Raw genomic sequence first — 21746 nt, 5'->3', positions numbered from 1 at the left:
AATGAATAGACTGAGCTTCTTCAGTTTCTCTCTCTCTCTCAGGCAAGTTTTCCAGAGCTCAACCCATTCCTGTAGTTCTACTCCTTACTCTTACACTATAACCCTGCGTATACTCTTACACTATAACTATCCCCCTTCTCAATCACCAGATCTAATCAATCCTCTAAATCATTTGGTCACCAGACCTTAAATCATTTCACTAGATCCCAGGGGACTCTGATTCTAGAAGTCACATCATCACATCCTCTGTGTGTAATATGAAGAAATAATAATAACCCCTAGATCTTACCTAGCACTTTTCATCCATAGACCTCAAAGCATTTTATATCGGAGGGGAGAATATAATTATTTCCTCTTTGCAGAGATAAAATCGTGCATCAAAAATAAATTTGTCTGCAAGCACATTTGGATTCTGGTGGGGCTGGAGGTCTAGTCCGGTCTAGCCAGGAGGCAGAATCTGGCCCCAAATCGCTACCATTTCTAAGAAAGAACGAACAACCTGCTAGTGGAAGTATTCCTTGTAAATCTTTTGCAAATCTTTTATAGCCCATATTCATCCAATTCATACCGCATCTGATTTGAACATGGCTTCTACTGTGAGAGCTGTAGCCCTGGATCTTACTGGAAATATACACGTAGTTGGAGATGAAATTTGACAAAATATGCGCTCAGATTAAGAGACAACAGTGGCATTTCACTTACTGCTACGAACCCCACTCCTCTCTGTCCCACCCTGACAACTGACGGGCTTTGGAAAAAAACACTGAGTATTTCTCGGACTATGGCATCACTAATTGAAATGTGGGAAAGGAAGAGAGATGTATTTTAAAAGCAGTTTCGGGTTTAAGAACCCAATGCATCAATATAGTCTCTGAAACCTCAGCTCTTGCTACCACCCTTTATTCTTCTCTCTGTATGTATCTGTTTATCACCTCCCTTCAAAGCAAAACTCTCCCAATGAATACACTTTCATTATATTCTCAGTGCCTCAGATAAGAGGCTTGAATATCACTGACAAGGAAACTATATTTTGTCCAAGAGTTAAATATATTTGCGTTAACTGATCACAGGAGATGAAATCACTTTCGCAAATCAGTTCAAACTACGTTATTACAATTGCTTTCACTATAGAACAACATTTCAAATACCCTGATTCGGGGCACGGCTAGCTAGTTTAGTCACTTCTATATATTGCCTTTAGGAAACTGCAATGGTTATTGGGATTCACAACGCTGAGAGAAAACCACACAACAAAGAAGATGCAGTCTGGGAACCGGTTATCCTAAGAGCTTTGAATTCTTAGATCAGTGAAAATTCTACCAGAGCTAAGACAGAATTCAGCTGTATCTACTTCTTGGGTTACACACGCGCTAAACCACACCACAAACGCTACAATCCCCAGGCAGAAAACGCGTAGCAAAACTCATATAATCTTTGTGTTCTGCCTTGGTACCACACCTAGTACCACGGTGACTGGGGCTCCTGGGTGCAGCCACAATACACATAATTATAAAGACTGCAAAACGTCTTCAATGGAAGTTAAAGGCACTCAGCGCTATGCAGAATCAGGCCCTAACATCAGATTTCCCGTTCTACATGCCTCCCAGGCTGGATAAAAATCAATGACTTAAAAAAAAACTTTAAAAAATTGTATTTTTAAATTTAAATGAAAGACAGGTACATTTTTTCTTAAAGTGAACTATTTAAAAATAAATTTGCACATATGTTAAGACCTACACTCATTATAATCTATTAAAATCATTTCAATGAAATGCAGAAAATAATATTAAGCAGTACGCAGCTGCCAAATTTTAAAGAAAGTCAAACCACTGAACTCATGTAAGTCACCGGCTAAGCGCCTGCAACCAGAGTTTGAAGTCGTTCTAAATCAGCTTTTGACAGCAGCAACCTCTTGAGCACAGGCAGAAAGAACACTTTCATCATTTCTGTTTATTCAATGGCTAGTTCATTCAAAGTTAAGAAACCAACTGGGAGCTGACAAAGCAGGAAAGCTTGTTTTCCCTTTTCCAATCTACGAATAAAACCTAAGGTGTGAGAGGACAAACTCTATTAGTTCTAAAATCTTCCAGGAAAATCAGTTAGTTTGAAATACAAAACATGTTTTGATTCACGTATTTTTGTTTCTTATGAATACAGCAAATTTAAAGGTATTTTTATTCAACTAACTTTAAAAAAATGGAAAACCCTGCTTTTCTGCATTTTTGTTTGAATTGCAATTTCCATCCATATACAACTTGACACAAATCATGAATAAAAAATTAATCACATACAGTAAATGAGAAATGCATCACTCACCATTTTCTAACATCATAAAAAATTGAAAATCTGAATAAAAGTAAGTTAAGTGCTATAAATGAATTGCTTAAATAAATGCGTGTAGATATAGTGTAGCCTCCTGGCTCAAACAGCACCAAATTTTGTGTGAAAGCTATATTTAGTTGCAAAGCAAAATGTTTTAATGGTTACTAACCAATGAGAATCAATTTTTCTTTAGGAAGATAACTGAAAGGGACAAACACAAAGCACAATTAAACTTGATTATTTAAATTAAGGTTTCCTATTTGCTGATTTAAACCATGATTGAAAGTGGTGATTTTAATCACTTCTATTTAAATCAATCCACCTGATGTCTCCCCATTTTCTACACACGCAACAAGCAAAACCTCAAAGCAATTCGACTGAAACTACACAAATACCCGGGACACACTTAGAAACAGTATTATGAGTTGCAATCTTTTTTTTTTTTTCTGGTAACACAAAATATTAATTGAAAAAAACCCTCAACACATCTTGAAGCAAAAGATTTGGGTCAGATCCTCAGAGTGTATAAAGCAGGTTGTTACCTTGATTTCAATGGAATGACACTGATCTACACCTGCTAAGGATTTGGCCCGTTGTTTCTCAAAAGGCTCTTGGAAAGAAAAAAGGATCTGAAATTTCCTATCGCAAATTTACAGAGATCCTGTAAGGCACCGCATCTAGGGAAAGCCGAGGTCAGGTCTGTATCTCGGGGAGTGGGGTTTGAGGTTTATCATTTTTAAATTCACCAATTCTGAAAACACACAAATTACTGGAACAGCCAATTATTAATTGGAACATTTTTTAAGAGAAGAATGAAGTGGGCTGGGAGCCCAGCAGAGGTATCGGATAAGTAATAGGGGATAGTAAATGTAAAGAAGCAGAAACTGATAAGCTAATTTTTCCCATATACTATCTGTACTCAGGAGCCCCAGTTATAGAGCAGGACCCAGTTGTGCTGGGCGCTGCACATTATTATTTATTAGGTGTACTATGGTAGCACTAGAAGCCCCAGCCACAGACTGCAACCCTGCCGTGCAGGGCGCGGTATAGACACAGAATAAACATTTGAATCCCTTTGCTTGGTGGGTTGATTTTATGTCTGGGGTTCCAACAGTAGCGTATTCGCTCTGCCCAGGTGTATACAACACACACCAGAAGATTAGAGGGAAGAAAACAACAACAAACCACTAAAACAGATTTTCTGAGGCACCCCCTCTCCGCAGCGCAGCGCGGCTTCTGTTATTCTCCAGGGATACTGCTGGGGGCTGAGTGCTTGGAAGTCGCTGGGAAGGTCTAACAGCCTGGGAGCCTGATGGAAGGACTGGCCAAAGTCCTGGAGAGAGTGGACTGCAGGAGGCTCGATGGGGTCTCCCTGCCTTTGGCCTCTAGGAATCTCTAGCTTCGGGCCGCTCATTGCCCTTGGAGCACACCCGACAGGTGGCTGCTCAGGGGAGAGGTGTGTGAGGGCCCAGGAATAGAACCCAGGTGTCCTGGTCCCAGGACAGCAGGGGGAGCAGGGTCTGAAAAGCAGCCCACAGTTGTTATTAGGGCCCTCTCTGCTTGGGGTTGCTGCTCTCACGCCCTCAGATGGCTTCAGGAAACCATTTCCTGCCACCCACAGACACACGCGGTGGAATGGGGCAAGTTATGTCATCAAAGGAACAGCAACGGGCGAGGGTGGGCCTGGAACCGGTTTTGACCGCAAGTGGCAGAGGGACGCAGGAGAGTCCCACAACAGCCGGGCAGGCAGACAGGCGGGGAGGAAGACTGCGTTGGTGAATAGGGCTCCGATCCTGCACTAGCTAAACCAGCCCAGGCCAGATCCTCAGCCAGCGTAAACTGGGGCAGTTAAAACGAAATTAACCCAGCTATGGAGATTGGGGATCTGGCTGTAGTTTTGCGACTGTTTTCAGGGGGAGGAGGTTCAAATCCACCAGGCTCCACTGCCTTAGAAGAAACTGCACCTCCCTGCAAAGGGGAATCTGGCTACTGACTGCCGAGCATCACTAGCCACAAACCAAGGAAGGAAGGAGCCCATTGGGCTGATAATCAGAGATTTCTGCAGCTCTTGCTTTGCCTTTTCTGGCCAGAGTAGTTAAAGGCACTGACACATCTGACTGCCCCAGCCTGGGAGCAGCGCATGAACTGAGCGAAAGGGAGGTGAACAGAGAGCCAGACCACAGAGTCCCTCAGCAGATCAAAAAAACCTTAATCAGCAACTTTCCCTCCACCTCTTCAGCACTAACCTGTACGCGTGGCATCGAATGCAGAAAACCCACAACCCTCCCTTCCCGCCCCGAGGTTCCGTTTCGCCTGCTGCCAGGGCCCTCCGCAGGCAGTGGCTGCAAGGGGGTGAGGGGCAAAGGGTCTCCAGCTCAGGTGGGTTGAGCCGAGTCAGAGCTGTGGTGGCTGGTTGAACCTGGAGCCGAGAGAAAGCCCAGCCCCACCTAGACTTCTACAAGGGGCCGGGAGGCTGTTTGTGGCTGGCTGGGGTGGGCTCTTTTGAAAGGAACTGTTCAGAAAGTTGTTTAAACAAAATTCCCCTTGAGCTGGTCTGAGCTGAAGGCACGAGCTAACACAAGCTCTAAACCCAGCTGAATTTCCGTGCCGGGAGCGAGCGCTGACCCAAGGAGGCAGCCGGCGGGGGGCATGAGGTTTCATGATCTGGGCACAACACTGGGAGCCAGGATTCCTGGGGTCCATTCCTGCCTCTGAGCAACAGTGTGGCCTAGGAGTTAGAAGGGGACAAAGGGAGCCAGGACTTGTGGGGTTTATTCCAGGCTCTGAGAGGCAGCCTGGCCTTTGTTCTTAGAGCAAGACTGGAAGCCAGGACTCCTGGGTTCTATTCCCTGCTTTGCCCTCGACTTGCTATGCAACCTTGGGGAGTCACTTCCCTGATCAGTGCCTCAGTTTCCCCTTCCACACTTTGCCTGTTTTGTCTGTTTAAAGACTGTGAGCTCTTGGGGCAGGGTCTGTCTCTCTCTCAGTGTTCATGGAGCATCTACCACAATGGGGCGGAGATCTCGGCTGGGGCCGTGAGATGCTATTGAAATATAAATAAATAATCATCATAGGTGGGGAAGTGGGACAAGGTTACAGGTTTCCCACGATCAATGAGCGCTCTACAGAGTATTTGCAGCCTGAAGAGAGGTCAGCGCTGTGTACGTGGGGCAAAAAGGAACAAAGATATCCACCCTCCCCAAAGGAGCTCAATTGTTCCAAACCCCTAAATTCATCCGCTGTTTGTTTTTGTTGTTTTTTTTAAAAAAACGTTAGAAACACAAACCATCAGATTTCCCTCCGTCATGGGCAAGAAACAGTTTTCAGGGCCAGGGAATGGATGTGACAAATTGCCAGGCTAGCGAGATCACAAACATTGGCCAGACCCACATGGGTGCAGGGGTCCCCCAGCACAGATCGTACTGGATTGGGACTTTAAGTACCTGTGGGCTGGACTCCTGCTCAGGGTCACTGCCAGGGGGGTTGCAGTGTCGGGGTGTTTTTGAGCTCAGACTATGGCTGAAGGAATATGATTGCATTCTCAGTGGTGTCTACACTATATCTACAGGGGCCATTCCTTTATCTATTTTAGCTTCATTAATTTCTTTTTTGTATATTTTTATTTTGCCTTGTCGATTTTAGGGTCTGCTAAAAGCCTGTGAGAGGGGTGTGACATCGGACATTCAACACAATTTCACTGGGGTTTTAAATTAGACCATTTGTTCCACTCGCACAGGGGAGCAAATGGAACAACGTGCTGGGCCAGAACCCCAACTGGCGTAAATGGACGTAGTTCCTTTGATGTCAATGGGCCACATCCCCAGCTGGTTCCACTGACGTCGATGGAACAGATCCTCAGCGTGAGTAAAATAGCACAGCTCCATTGACGTCAATGGGCCAGCCCCCTAACTGGTGTCAATCCGCATCGCCCCATTGACACCAACGGGGCAGATCCCAGCCAATTGTGGATCAAGGTCGCGCTGCTGACTTAGACGGAACGACACCGATTCACATCAGCTGAGCGCCTGGCCTAACGAGTCTAAAACGTCCCTGAAGAGTTGGTGACGTAAGACCAGGCTGGGAGCCTGGGTGGGAATTCAAAGGTTCTACAGGTGAGGAGATATTTGTTCCCCTGGGGCCAAATGCCTAATCCTTCAGGGCGGGATCTCCAGTCCTGGGCCTAGACTCAGCATCAAGGCATGAAGCAGGGAGTGCCCATCTGAACTATGGGGGGGGGGGGGGGGGTCCCAGTTCAAACAGGGTGGCGTGCCGAACCACAGAACAAAGGGAAGAGAAGCAGGATCCCCTGTAGCTGGGTGCCAGCATGCACAGCAGGGAAATGGATTCAGTGCCCTGACAGGCGCTCGCCATGTCTCTGTTATCTATGGGTTACTTCCTTCCGGGGTGAAGTCACTGGAGTTACGCCGGGTTTGCACCAGGATGAGTGGGAATTATCTGGCTCGAGGATCCTAAGCTAGGGATTTGCAAAAGGAGCTGCCAAAATCAGCTGCCTAAATCCTCGGAGAATTCAACGGAGAGGCAGGACAGCCCAGTGGTTAGGGTGCGGCTCTGGGACTTGGGGGAGCTGGGCTCAATTCCTGGCTCTGCCAGAGTCTCCCTGGGGGACCATGTGGACAAGGTTTACAAAGGCAGCTCCTGGTTTTCTGGGCCCCGGTTGGGACACCGTAAAGGGGGCTGATTTTCAGAAAGTGATGAGCCCCCACCCCCCCTGGAAATCAGCGCCCTTTGAGGCCTGCAAAGTCAGGCACCCGCATGCTGAAAACGTTGGCCTCAGTCTCGCCCCCGCCTCCCAGGCTTTCCACCTCCCCCACACCATGTCCTTGCGTCTGTGCGCGCCCTCCCCCAGCACCCCGAGCCAGGTCCTCACGTCTGCATCCCCTCCGCTTCCCACACGTCCCCACCACACCATGTCCTTGCGTCTGTGCCCCCCCCCGCTTTCCCCCCCTCACACACACCCCCACACCAGGTCCTCGCATCTGCGCCCCCTGCAGCTTTCCACATGGCCCCCTGCACACCAGGTCCTTACGTCTGCGCCCACCCCAGCTTCCCACATGTCCCCACCACACCATGTCCTTGCGTCTGTGTGCCCCCCCCCGTGCCAGGTCCTCCCATCTGCGCCACCCCCCCCCAGCTTCCCACACTTCCCCACACCAGGTCCTTGTATCTGCATCCCACCCCGCTTCCCACACATCCTCCCCCCAGCCAGGTCCTGACGTCTGTACACCCCCTCCAGCTTCCCACACGTCCCCCCCACACCATGTCCTCGCATCTGTGCCTCCCCCCCGGCCAGGTCCTCACATCTGCACCCCCCACAGCTTCCAACACATCCCCACCACACCAAGTCCTTGTATCTGCGCCCTCCTCAAATTCCCACACATCCTCCCACACCAGGTCCTCGCGTCTGTGTCCCCCTCAGCTTCCCACACATCCCCCCACACCAGGTCCTCGCATCTGCACACACCCCCAGCTTCCCATACAGCCTCCCCCACGCCGGGTCCTCGTGTCTACGCATCCCCCCCCAAGCTTCCTACACTGCCTCCTCCATGCCAGGTCCTCGCATTTGTGCCCCCCCCCCAGCTTCCTACATGTTCCCCCCCACACACCAGGTCCCCGTGTCTGTGCCCCCCCCCAACTTCTCACATGCCTTACTGAGACACTGGTTCCTCGCACCTGCCCCCCCCACAGGCTTTCCACCTCCCCAATGCCAGGTGCTCCCCCTCCGACGCTGGCTCCTCACACCCCTCCCTCAAGTTTCCCACCTCCCCAGGTGCCTGTGGCCACCCCCTCCAGCTTCCCACAGCCTTCCTCCAGACCTGGCTCCTCACCTCCCCAGTCTCTGATCCCCCTGACACTGGGTCCTCACACCTTTGTGCCCCCGCCCCAGGCTACCCACCCCCCTTGCCAGGTCCTCATGCCCTCATGCCTGTAAGCCCTCTGCTTCCCACAAGCCCCCCCATCTCCTCACTCCCCCTTCAGATCCTCCCTCTGACACCAGGTCCCTGTGCCTGCACCACCCCGCGGCTTCCCACATGCCCCCCACCCGTTGGACACTGGGTCCTCATCCCTGCTCCCCCACAGCTCCCTGCATGGCTCACCCCAGCCACACCAGCTCCTTGTGCCCCTTCACCCACCCCAGTCTCTCTAAAATCTAGCCCTGCTCCCAGCCGTGGGTTGCCGGCTCAGCTCTGCTGAGCCCCGGGCATCGGCCAGGGACACAAGTGCAGCGGCCCCAGTGTATGATGCCGCGCTCCCGCCAGGGTGGCAATCACGCTATTTCTGTCCTTGTCCACTTTCTCCGGGCCTTTCGGCCTGTTCGTTCGCTAACAAGGAGCTCTGCCAGAGCGCACGGGGCTGTGGGTGTCCCGGGATTCGTCTGTCACCGCTCGGAGCCGGGCAAAAGCTGCAAGGCCTGCAGAAGCCGACTTAGCACCGAGCTCCCCACCTCACCCTCGATACTTCTTCAGGCTAATCTACACCCTGGCATGTCCCTGCTCCACAGCTGGGGGTGACATGCATGTAATTGACACGTATCCCTTCCGGGGGGGGGGGGGGGGGAAACGGGGCTGGAAGCCAGTCCGTGTTGAAAAGAAAAAGGGAAAGGAGGGGTGTATCGACGCAATAGGAACTCCGCAGTATGGGGCAGCTTTAGATGGCTTCAGCTGCTGCCATGTGCCCTCACACACACACACACACACACACACACAAATACACACACGATTAATACACACACACACACAAAGACATTATCTATTGAAACCTAGACACACACATATACACAATAGCAAAGATGTCTAAATAAACACACTCACAAAGACACACACTTTCTGTATCCGGACACACACACACACAGACAAGGTCCCCGCACATATTTAAAAAAGACACAGACAGGCAGACAGACCCACACAGGCATGTTATATATCAAAACACAGACACGTACACAGAAAAGCAAAGACACACACACACACAAGATTAATCCAGAGACACGCACACAAAATACACACATTGTTAATTTAGACACACACACACAAAGACACACACATCAAAACACAAACACACACTCATATAAAAAAGACAAAGAAAGACACACACAAGACACATTATCTCACACACACACACACACACCCCCAAAAAGCAGGCTCCCCTTGCCAACGTGCAGCTCCAACCTCGCAGACCAGCTGTTCCAACCCCGCTGCAAACCCCAGGAAGGCTCCATAGATCCCTGCCATGGGATTTCCTCCGGAACCCGCGCGGGCTGTGATGCTGGCGTGGCTTTTTCGGAACTGAGAGGCGAGGACGTCCCAGTTTGGGAACCCGTTTGCATTCCGCCTTCCAAACCTCAGCTTCAGAACCTGACGGGCCGGATCCTGTTCTCTGCAACCATGCGGAGTAACCCCACTGATGGCCAGAACATTTACACCGTGGGGGTGACCGTGAGGTTTGCAGGGGGCAGCGGGGAAATCAGGCCGTGAGGGACGTGGTTGCAATGACAGGGGGCTTGTCAAACAGCCAGCGGGGCAGTGCGGAAAGGCATAGAATCGGTAGCCTCCAAGACTGGCGTCTGTGCACGTAACAAGCAGGAGCTGAGAAAATCTCCTCCAACGTGCCTCAGCCCTAGAGAGAGCGGGGAGCCCGATCTCCGTGGTCCATTTGGACCTTGACCCCCTCTGGGATGCTAGTGACCTAGAGGCCCCTCGACATCTGGCCAGAGCCCTGCCACCCAGTCAGCAGCACCATTCCCTAGCATGCACATCAGCACACAGACCCGTCACCCGCACGCACCCAACACCGTGAGCTGCTCTGAAAAGCTGCATTCGGATGGGTCGTGGCTGGTAGAAGCTGGACTTCAGCCCCCACTTCACCCCCGAGCCAGGCCTTCCCCACCTGAAGGAAGATTTTGGATGTACTTAGCGCCTTCTGTCCGAGAGGCAGGAAACGGTCTGCCAATGTAAATCGACTTAGCCTCGCAACAACCCCCCAGCGAGCTGGTCAGACGTTTATCACTGTTTTACAGATGGGGAAACTGAGGCACGGATGGGGGGGTGCTTTGTTCAAGGTCCCACAGTGAGCGAGCAGCAGAACCAGGGACAGAACCCAGGTGTTCTGACTCCCAGCCTCCATTGTCTAACTCACTTACTGCTACACCCTACTTCCCTCCCAGAGCAAGGAACAAGGGGCCAAGATTTCCCAAAGCAATTACTGATTCAGGGAGCCCCTTAAAGGAGCCTGATCTACATGGGGCAGCTGTCCTGAACAGTCTGAGTCTGGCCCCGTCACAGTGTCTCCAGTCAGGCTCCCAAAATCACTAGCCCCCTTTGACAATCTTGGCCCCGGAGACTTGACTGCCACCTGTCTGCTACATACCAGACCCCACACCTTCCTAGAGAGGGGCAAGAGAAACCCGGAGTCATGACTGCCACATCCCAGATCTAAGTACTAGACCCTGCTCCCTGACTGCCGATCTCCCCTGCTCTAACCACTAAACCCGACTCCCTGCTAGAGCAGGGCATGAGAAGCCAGGCGTCCTGATCTCCGATCTCCCCTGCTCTAACCACTAGACCCTGCTCCCCGCTAGACCAGAGCGCGAGAACCCAGACGTCCCGCCTGCCAGCCCTGAGCCGTAACCCCCCTCGCCGCCACAGGCAGGCAGACAGGGCTGCGTCTGTGCCACGCACCAGGGCCATTCAGCTCGGAGCCCTCCAGCTCGCTGCTCCAGGTGGCCCTTTATCTCCCATCTCCCCCCAAAACCACCCACCTCTCATGGTGCCGGCGGCGTGAGCGGCTTTGTGGGGCGGCTTCGGCTGGGGAGGGCACCGGCAGCACCTGCCTCTGGCTGCCAGCTGGGGAGCTCAGCGCGGGGCCCGGGGTGCCATGCTTTGCCCAGGGCTGCTTGCATTTGAAAGCAGCCTCGCCAGCACAGGTGGCTTTGCAAGACCGGTTGACAGGCGTCCCCCCCGGCCAATCAGGGCTCCCGCCATGCACTGGGGCTAACCAATGGCAGCTGACTGGAAAGTTCCAAAGCCACAAGCCACAAGAGGCCGAGTTTCCACTGCTGAGTGAGATGGGCTGGGGGAGAGGGGGGCGGCACGGCCAGGGGTTCAAGCCCTGGGCCCGGCCAGCCTGTGCTTCTCCGGCGACAGCCCGTGACTCTCTCCTGCACTAAAACCTGCGCCCCCCTCTCCGGCACAGGGCTCTTTGCCGACACACTCCCAGCCCCCCGGGCAGTGGGTCAGCACCAGCAGTGCTTGATTTGTAACGAAAGAGGAGCCGGGGCTCCCACCTGCCCGGCCCAGAGGAGCCGGGGCTCAGCCCTGGCAAACCCTGGCACAAATTAAGCACTGGGCACCAGGCTCCCAATTTCACAACCAGGGAACCTGAGGCGCTGCACAAAGTGTGTGTGGGGGGGGGTGGCACGGGGTGGCACGGGGGGGGTGACTTGCCCTGCACCACGTGGGACCAGGTGTTCCTGTCTTCTTCCAGTCTTCCCCACTCAAGCCTCTCTAGACTCCATCCCTTGGACAGAGCGGGGGAGAGGGTGCTGGAGTCCTGACTCCACGCCCCTGGCACTACCCACTGGCTCCCGACTCTCCTCCCAGAGCTGGCAAGACAAATCCAGGAGTTCTGGTTCCCAGCCACCCTATTTGAACCACTTCCCTTCCAGGGCTGAGGAGAGAACCCAAGAGTTCTGGCTCCTGGCAGCGTGTTCTAACCACTAGGCCGAACTACCCTCCCAGAGTCAGAAGCAGAACCCAGGTGCCTCAATCCCTCACTGAATTTAACCAAGTCTTTTTTATATCATCGAATCATAGAATATTAGGGTTGGAAGAGAGCTCAGGAGGTCATCTAGTCCAACCCCCTGCTCAAAGCAGGACCAACACCAACTAAATCATGTGTGTATATAGATACATGCATCTCCCCCCCCCAACACCCAACTTCTGGTGTCATTTAGTGACCTGCTTTCCCTCCAGCCACAGCCCAGAGGGCAGAATCATCAACTTTGCTCCCAGGGCCCCGGCTTGGCCATGTGGTGAGTTGTTAGCTGCGTCAGGCTTGAAGCGGCTACACTGATGGGCAGTGCGGCCGGGTAGGAGGACGTGGAGGCCGGCAGGGCCACGGTGAGCAGCCGTGCGGTTTGTGTGGCGTCTTTCCTCCACCAGTAGAGGAAAAGGTAACCCACGTGCAGATCAAGCCCCAGGCGCGAGACACACCAGCACCTCAGCTCTGCATCCCGGAGCTGTGCAAGCCTCAGTGACACAGGGAAAGCCACCCACCCCGACATGAATGGCAGCACTGCATCCGCCCTGTCCACAGCACCCTGCAGCCCAGCACACTTCAGGAACGTGGGGCGTGTGACGGCGCTGGAATGCAGCCACCTCTGGTGTGGAACGTGGGAGCTGTTCAACACAACAGGGTGGGACACAGGAAACGAGAAGAATTTTGTATGCAAGGGAATATTAGCGGGGCCGAATGGAACGAACCAGGGTTTTATAGACAAGGAGGTTAATGTGGATTTTACTGGGTGCCAGGCAAATCTACACCGCTATTGGTCCAAATGGGGCAACTGAAAAAATACTAAATACAATCCCAGTCCTTTAAAATCCCTCCAGTTCTCTCCTAGTGAATTACACTGAGCTCCTGGGCCACAGGCTCTTTATATACCAATCCTCTTTGTGCTTCTTAAGCTTCCCCAGCATCGCCGCCTGGCATACACAGCGCACGGGTCCTGGCTGGGCCGTGGCACAGTGCAGGTATCAACTCAGCACGTCTAACCCTGGAGCGCCGGCGACACGGGAAACGCCAAGCACTCCCATCAACAGAACCGGGCACAGTGCTTTCCACTCGCCCTGAGCTTGCTGGCGGACTCCGCAAGGCACCAGAGCCACCATCAGCAAGTCCCAGACAGGGCTGGGAATAGAACCCAGGAGTCCTGACTCATAGTACCCTCTGCTATAACCACTAGACTGCACTCCTTTCCTACAACCAGGACTAGAACCCAGGAGTCCTGCCGCCCAGCCCTCTTCAGCTGACCGCTAGGCAACGCTGCCTCCCTGATGGTGTGCATTCGAAAGCGTGGCGAAGCTCAGTGCACCCTCTCTCTGCGCTGGCTGCAGAGGAAGGGCTGGGCAGAGGGAGGGCGCTGGCACACCTGCCGTGGAAACCCTTGTGGTTTGCCCTGCACCTGCACAGAAAGATTTCCGGACGGTTCACAACCCCGGCGCCAGGGGCCCGATGCATCGGCAGGGTGTGCAGCTCCGGGGGGCACAGACGCCTGCTGTCTCTGAAGAGCAGCAAAGCAGGCCCCGGCCGAGGGGCACCCCACGGCAATACAGGCCTCCTGAAATGCCTAGGCCCTGCAAGAGGTGAGATGGGTGCCCATGGCTCACCGAGTCCTTTGGTCTCTCAGCTCAGTGTCCTCGTCCTGGAGGAGGTGCAGGGAGGGGTCCCCTAGGAGCCAGATGGGAATTGGCCCCCCCCTCAGTTCATGAAAGCGGGCTCGAACCAGAGAGGCGGCAGGATCTCCAGCCCCACGACAACCCCCTGCGCCAGCCAGGGCCCTGCTAACGCCCGCCCACACCCACCCCCTCCCAGGCACGACGCAGACACCCACGGAGCCGCGCGGCCCGCTGGGAAGGGCTCAGCTGATACAACCCCCACTGCCTTGGCATGGTCCCCATGCCCCCAGCCAGATCCCCCACCCCTCCCTGGGACCCTCCTGAGGAAGTGGCCTGTGGGGCCCCCCGGCACCAGCTCAGCCCCGGGGCAGCTGTGCTTTGGTTCTCTCCCTGTGGTGAGGTGGGGGGAGGGGGACCAGCCTCTGCAGCAGGTGGGCTGGGGAGAGAACACCCCCCTCCAGGCTTCCTTCTCCCCCCTCCCCCCCCAGGAGCGTTCACACCTCGGGACAAGTTAACCACAGCACTGTGAAAACCAAACCTGCCGCTCACCGCAGCGCCTGCCTCTACCTCGCCCCCCCCCCACCGTGCACGGCAGGGGCTCTGGCTGAGAAGGAGCCCCCAGGCAGAGCCAGGGAGAAACAGGCCCCCCTCCCCTCCCGCTGGCAGGCGCAGCTAGGCCCAGCCAGCCCCAGCAGCAGGGGGTTAAACAGGGCAGCCCGCCGAGAAAAGGAAAGGCAGGGGCTGTGCATCTCCAGGATGCCCTGCTGCAGACAGGCGGGCACCCAGACCTGGGGCTTGCCAAGGCAGGGCAGGCTACCCACCGAACCCACAGCCCCCTCGTTCCGAATGCACAAGCCTCAGCTGCAGCTCGTCTGTTAGCCCAAAACCATCAGCCGACTCGACCTCTTTGCATAATCCAGCCACAAGAGGGAGACAGAGCACACCAGACGATTCTTTAACGATGGCAACTCCCATGCTTCAGGCCTTCAGGGTCAGGAAGGAATCACAGGGCGGCATCACAGGGCTGGACCCGGGGCCTTTCTGTGCGGCACCAAGCGCTGGCTGCTGCTGCGGGGGTTGGCAGGCACAGATGCCAGAGAAATCTGGCATGCAAGAGGCTTGCAAAGCCGATATTGCAAGGATGTTGTTTACCCAGCCCTGTTTGGAAATATCCCCAGCGTCCCCGTTTCCGTCGGCCCAGCTGAAGAGACAGGGAGCCGCACTGGAACAGCAAATACAGGAGGAGCTGGGTGTAATATATGCAAGATCTGTCTGCTCCTCTCCTGAGAGCAAGCTGGGGGTGGGGGGGGGGGGTGGGGTGGTGTCAGGGTTCTTGGCCTCCATCCTGCTTCTCCCAGCAGCGCCTGCCCGTGCCCCAACGCACCGGCTGGTCAAAGCTGGGACAAGGCTGTTCCACCACCTGCTGAAGATCTCACCCCTCCCGGGGTAGGACGGGACAGTCCCTAAAGACGCACGCTCAGTGCTGGCACCCCCTGCGTGGGGAGGAACCCGGGGTGCTCTGGACCAATGTCCCACGCCGGCTTTGAGTAGCTTGCGTCGGCCGAGCTCATTGCACCTCTCCATTCTCACCACCCGTTCCCAGGGCGCCACCCTCCCCTCCCCCCCATGTCAACCCTCACCCTCCCCTTCTGCTGCACCCCATCTTCCCCTCCTCCCTCATGCCAGGAGCTCTGGGTGCCCTCTTCCCCCCATGCCAAGGGCTCTTTATCCCCCATCACCCCCTTCCCCTTAAAACCCCTAACATTTGGCTGTCACGTGACTTTTCAGGGGGGCTGTATCTCGGGAACCCCTGGATCAAATAACGCCCACTTTGGACCAGCAGTCCTGTCCCCCTACCCTGGCGAGGCCCGACAGCAATCCAAGCCAGCCGGTGGGTTTTAGAGCCCTGAGACAAAGCCAGCTGCTAAGTGGTAAGCGAGTTTCAATGGTAACTCTACCCTGCTGTAACAAAGGGTGAACAGACGCCATGAACCTGTTCCAGATGTGAGCTGGCTGCATCTACATTGTGAGAAGGGGCCACAGACTAATATCAACCTGCTATTGAGCTCCTGGGTATTACAAGACTCTATAATTAATTAACCAACCTCTCCCTTGCTTATTAGCCCTTTATAAACAGAACCATAGTCAGGCACAAAGAACTGCCCAACTCCTGAGAGTCGGCCAGGTATCCCAGTTCGCACTGTACAGGAGGGAAACTGAGGCACGGTGTAGGTGCCTGGCTTGATTTCAGCAGTATCAGGCGTCCTAGTCCGCTTGCTCAGCCCACTAGACCATGCTGCCTCTGCTACAGCACATCCCCATGTGAGCCAAGAGGGTCTAAGCTGTGCTGGGCTTTGCAGATCTCCCTTGTGCCCCGTGGACAATTAGGGGCAGGGCCCGCGATCCGCACTGGGGCAGGATGTCTGGCGCAGTGCAAAGGGTGAGAGGCCCGTTGGCAGGAACTGTACTTACAGGTGTGCGTCTTCTTCATGGCGATCGGGCCTGCAACCAAAAGAGAGATGGGGTGAGACGGCAGCTGCAGCAGGACCCCTGCAGGCATCCCCCCCAAGAGCCTGCCACCCCTCCCAAATGCCCACTGGAGCTTCGTGGGGAAACTGAGGCACCAAGCGGGGCTCCCAGCCCCTCAGAATAGAACCCAGGGGACTGATTACCAGTCCTCCCAGCCCCCAATTCCCCTCAACTAGCCCACTAGCCCCCACTCCCCTCCCATAGCTGGGAACAGAACCCAGGAGTCCTGGCTCTCAGCCCCCCTGCTCTAATCACTAGACCCTCCAGGAGAAACGCTCTACAACCCATTCCCCACCCCAATTTATCCAGCACCTCCCCCTTTCAGTGCAAGTGACCCCTGGGCAAATGCCCCTGGGCCATGCCCCATTGCAGACCTTACAGCAGAGACCAATCAGAGCATCTGGGAATGACGCACACGCAGTGCTTGGTATGTCAAAACAATATTATTATCGCTGTTTGCACTGGGGTAGCACCGAGGCACCTCATGTGTGAGCCAGGTCCCCACGGTGCTAGGCGCTGTACATTATTGATTAGGTATATTACAGTAGCACGACCTAGGCGCCCCAGTCACAAACCAGGTCCCCCTGGCGCCAGGCGCTGTACAAACCCAGAACAAAGACGGCCCCTGCCCCAACGTGCTGACAATCTAAACGCAAGACCAGCCGGACCCAGGCAGCTGGGGGAGCCGGGCTCGCAGCATGGTGGCAGACCAGCCCCGGCGGAGGAGTTCTGAAGGTGTAAGGAGGGCCGTGCGGGAGGAGATGAGCTCATTGGGCGGACGTTCGCAGTGAGCTCCTCCCGAGAACAGGAGAGAGCGCCAAGGGGCTGGTGAGAGAACGGACCAGGTGGGCGCTGGAGGCTGGGATCGTGGGCTGAGTGGAGGGGGGAGCGAATGTGGGACGGCAGGGAGGGAGGGGACAGGATGCCAAGGGGGGGTGAGATGGCAAAGCCCCAGGCTCGGAGTACTGGCTTGCAGCGGCCTGCATGCGCCAAGGCCAGAGCGGAGGGGCGGCGGGGGGTGCTGCAAGACGCCGAGGCGAGCCGAGAGGAAAGACCGGAGCTTTTCATTATTCAGTGGGAGCCATCGCTTATTGATTGATCTCTCCCCATAAGCACATGCCCAATATCCTGATTAATAACTCAGTGACTGGGTAGGGTTATCAGACGGATTAATAAGTGACTCAGTAATAAACGATGCCGCACTGTTCCAGCGGATCTCAGGAACCCCCTGCATTCACACAGTCGTGAGGGGGCAAGCTTGGGAATCGGGAGACCCGGGTTCAAGTCCCTGCTCTTCCACAGACTTCCTGAGTGACCTTGGGCAACTCACTTAGCTTCTCTGTGCCTCAGTTTCCCCAGTACAGTGAGACTAACCACACTGTACTTGCCTCTCGGGGGGCTGTGAGGATGAAGCCATTATAGATTGGGAAGCACTTGGTTGCTAAAATAAGGGGGGGGCAGGTAAGTACCTTAGACAGATGGGGGTGCATAGGAGTGGATGGAGAGACAGATGGTGGTGTATGAAGATGGATGGACAGATAGATGAGGTTATAGGTGTAGATGGGTAGACAGATGGGGTGTGTGGGGATGGATGGACAGAGAGGTGAGGCTGTATGCGATTGGGCAGATAGACGCTCTCTGTGCCCCATAGCAGAGACCGCTGCCCCATGGTGGGAATGGGCAGTAACACAGCCATTCTCTGAGCTGATGGACAATCATCACCAGGTCCCATTGAGAGGTTTCTGCAAAATTCCCTTTAAGGCCCTTTTTTATTGAAAGGGTCAGCGTTGGCTCAGCCCTTTGGGCTCGTTTTCTCTCAGGGCAGGGCAGAGGAGGATGTAACGAGCGGGGCAGAAATCCTGCTGCCTGCCTGCCCATGTGGGACTGGATGGATTCTGGGGGCGCCTATGAGATGTGGCACCCCCAGGTCTCGCACATCTCGCTGGAGGGGCTCCGGGCACGCTACAGAACATGGGGCAGGATCAGCCCCCCGACATGCCCAAGGTCACAACGAGTCTGTGGCAAAGTTGGGAATGGAACCCAGGAGTCCTGACTCCCAGGCCCATTGCTCTAACCACTGGACCCCACTCCCTCCCTTTGCGGGACTTGCAGTGGGCACTCCCCGGGGCTCCTGGCAGGGGCTATGCTCTAGGACCTTGCGGGGTCAGTTCTACTTGGAATCACGTGGGGCAGAGCACAACCCAGCCCAGCCTGCCTGGACCCCACAGCACCTGGACCCGGGCAGCACGAAACCTCGTGCCCCCTGGGACTGAGCCAGGGAGACACAGCATCGTCCCCCTCAGCCTATCCCAGCACACACCCCCCGCCCCCCCTCTGCGCTTTGTAAGTTCCTTAGAGAGTTTCCACTTCCCCTCCCACTCCAGGAACCAAGGTACATCCCAGAGCTGGGTGTGTGGCGGTGGGGAAGGTGGTGACTGCGATAGAGGGTGGGGGCTGGGATTGAGGGGGCATCGGCAGATCTAGGGAGCCCACAGCTGGGATATTGGGAGAAACATCTCAATCCCAACCCGCAGCCCCTGCTAGCCCAGCCCTGCCCCCCTGCTCTGCCGCTGCCCCTCAATCCCAACCCACAGCCCCCTGCTATCCTAGCCCTGCCCCCCCGCTCTGCCGCTGCCCCTCAATCCCGACCCACAGCCCCCTGCTATCCTAGCCCTGCCCCCCCTGCTCTGCCGCTGCCCCTCAATCCCAACCCACAGCCCCCTGCTATCCTAACCCTGCCCCCCCGCTCTGCCGCTGCCCCTCAATCCCGACCCACAGCCCCTGCTAGCCCAGCCCTGCCCCCCCCACTCTGCCGCTGCCCCTCAATCCCGACCCACAGCCCCTGCTAGCCCAGCCCTGCCCCCCCGCTCTGCCACTGCCCCTCAATCCCAACCCGCAGCCCCCTGCTAGCCCAGCCCTGCCCCCCAGCCCTGCCACTGCCCCTCAATCCCGACCCACAGCCCCTGCTAGCCCAGCCCTGCCCCCCAGCCCTGCCGCTGCCCCTCAATCCCGACCCACAGCCCCTGCTAGCCCAGCCTTGCCCCCTGCTCTGCCGCTCCCCTCAATCCCAACCCGCAGCCCCCTGCTATCCCAGCCCTGCCGCTGCCCCTCAATCCCGACCCACAGTCCCCTGCTAGCCCAGCCCTGCCCCCCGCTCTGCTGCTCCCCTCAATCCCAACCCGCAGCCCCCTGCTATCCCAGCCCTGCCCCCCCAGCTCTGCCACTGCCCCTCAATCCCGACCCACAGCCCCTGCTAGCCCAGCCCTACGCCCCCAGCTCTGCCACTGCCCCTCAATCCCAACCCACAGCCCCTGCTAGCCCAGCCCTGCCTCCCCCTCTCCCCAGGTCTGCCCATGCCCCTCAATCCCGATCCGCAGCCCCTGCTATCCTAGCCCTGCCCCTTCCAGCTCAGTCAGTGCCCCTCAATCCCGACCCGCAGGCTACAAAAAAGGGTTAATTGCCCCTCCACCCCCACCCCCCGAAAGGGAAAATCAATCTGATTAGCTTGCTGAGCGTCCCTGAGTACTGAGCCTGGAGAAAGCCGCACGTTCGCCATGCCACCCTCCTAAGCAGCTTTGCTATTTTCGCTCCTTGCCTTAACCCCCGTGGCTCCGGGGCCATCTCTGCGCAGGGCTGGAGCTGGTACCCCAGGATGGGGCTGGCCGAGTGGAGAGAGCTCCCCCAGGAGGGACTCACCCAGGGCGGGCAGTTGGGGCTGCAAGGTGCACTCAGGGTCCCGTGTGTCCCCTGCTGCAGCCAGGAGAGTCCAGCCCTGTCTGCAGGGGAAGTGGGTCTGGCCTTGGGCCTGGCCCTTTCTCCCCCAAACAGCTGGTGGTTTTGGGGGCTGGAGAGAGCCCTGCCCTACTAGAAGCTGAGACCGTCCCGGCTCGCTGAAGCTTGAAGTGGGGACCTCCCTCCCGCCCCCCGATTCACGGCCCTCTCCCCACCTGGGCCATGCTCCCCACTCAAGGGCAGAGACACTTTGCAGCAGCCAGTGCTGTGGCCCATGGGCCTGGGGGAGCAGAGGGCTCTGAGACGGGGCCCAGCACAAACCCTTGTTCTTGGGAACTATCGAGGGGTCTGATCCCCCTTGGGGGAGTAACAGGGGGACCGATCCCCCTCAGGGCGGGTCAGCCATGGCACCGGGCACCTGATGGGCAGAGAATCCCAGAGTCTACTCCTGCAGCTTTTAGTTTATTTCCCTTTTCCAAGCCTCCCACCCCCACAGGCCCAAGCAGAGCTGGCCCAGTTTAAGCCAGCACCCATGGGCCTTTCACAGTGTGGCTGTGGCGGGCAGGGAAGGGGGGCAGGTTTTGAATTTGTGGCAGGAACCATGGTGCTCTCGTCCCATCTGGCAGCCCAGCCAGCCTCCAATCAGAAGGGCTCAAGCACTGGCCGCGTGCAGGGCCAAGAGTTAGTGGCACAAGATAGCAAAGAATTGGAGAAAAATCTCAGGCCGAAAGAGACGAGATTCTCCCCGGCCTTGTACCCCCTGGGCTATGGGCTCTGTGGGACAGCGACTGTCTCACTCTGGAGTGTGGGGGGCCTGATCTCAGTCCTGGGGCCTGTAAGGCCCAGTCCTGGGTCCCATCCCCGTGGGGCCCCTGATCTCAGAACTGGAGCCTGTACAATCCCTGGGTTCCTGTGGAGAGCCTGATCTTGGTCTGGGTTTGGGCAGCGCCTGGCACAAAGGGGGACCCCGATCTCGGGGTGAGCAGGTGTGGTGGGTGGGATCTATGCAGCACCTGACACAACTGGGACCCCACTCTAGGTCAGGGCGCAGAACTCAGCACACCGATCCTGGTCGGGGCCCCTAGGCACCCCTGTACTGTCAGCCCCACCCAGGGTCTGGCCCTCTACGCCACCCTGTGCCCACTCAGCTGCCTGCTGCCCCCTGCTGGGTGGGGTTTGAATAAGGGGAAGCAGGGCAGGGTGGGGGAGCGTGGCCCAACCCCCACGCTGGCCTTGCCTGAACTCCCTGCTTACATAACCCAGCTCCTGGGCCTTGGCCGCTTGCCAGCCACACGTGTCTGAGTCACAGCACAGGGAGGCACCTGAGCAGACATGGGGCCTGGGACCCCTAGCAGCCATCGCCTGCACACCCAGCAGCCACGCTGCCTCCCGATAGCTTTTTATCCCAGTCTGGAGCACGCGCTGAGATGCGGCCACCTCTGGGGTGGGGCGCTGGGGCTGTTCATACAGGGATCCCCTGCCCAGCACTGAGATGCAGCCACCTCTGGGGTGAGGAAAAGGGGCTTTACAACAGTCTCACAGCAACGCTACACGAAGCTCGGGGGGAAGGGGCAGCACTGGGCCCCCCCTCCGGCTGAGTGACGGGGATGCCAACCCAACCTGCACTGCAGGAGCCCAGAGGGCGACGCTCTAAGGAGGCTGCCAGGCCCAGACATCCCCCGCGGTGCCCCTTGGCTCGCCAGTTCTCAGCCTGCCCCCGCCGGGTAGTCACAGCCATTGATTGGGGCTGAT

At 56.2% G+C, this 21746-nt stretch overlaps 1 protein-coding gene across 2 annotated transcripts in view; it reads right to left on the bottom strand.

Annotated features, from left to right (window-relative positions):
* RORC (RAR related orphan receptor C) overlaps positions 1 to 21746 on the bottom strand; it is a 67604-nt gene that overhangs the window by 30667 nt on the left and 15191 nt on the right. The window contains exon 2 of one of the 2 annotated variants that reach the window (XM_074938721.1): positions 16206 to 16235. In XM_074938721.1, coding sequence (XP_074794822.1) covers positions 16206 to 16235 — 30 coding nt within the window. Of the gene's footprint in view, positions 1 to 16205; positions 16294 to 21746 lie in introns of those variants that run through there. The other variant, XM_074938720.1, reaches the window with a different exon arrangement.

The sequence above is a fragment of the Natator depressus genome, chromosome 24 (genome assembly GCF_965152275.1).
Source record: "Natator depressus isolate rNatDep1 chromosome 24, rNatDep2.hap1, whole genome shotgun sequence".
In the NCBI taxonomy this organism is placed as follows: Eukaryota; Metazoa; Chordata; order Testudines; family Cheloniidae; genus Natator; species Natator depressus.
This window is presented reverse-complemented; position numbering and strand designations above follow the sequence as displayed.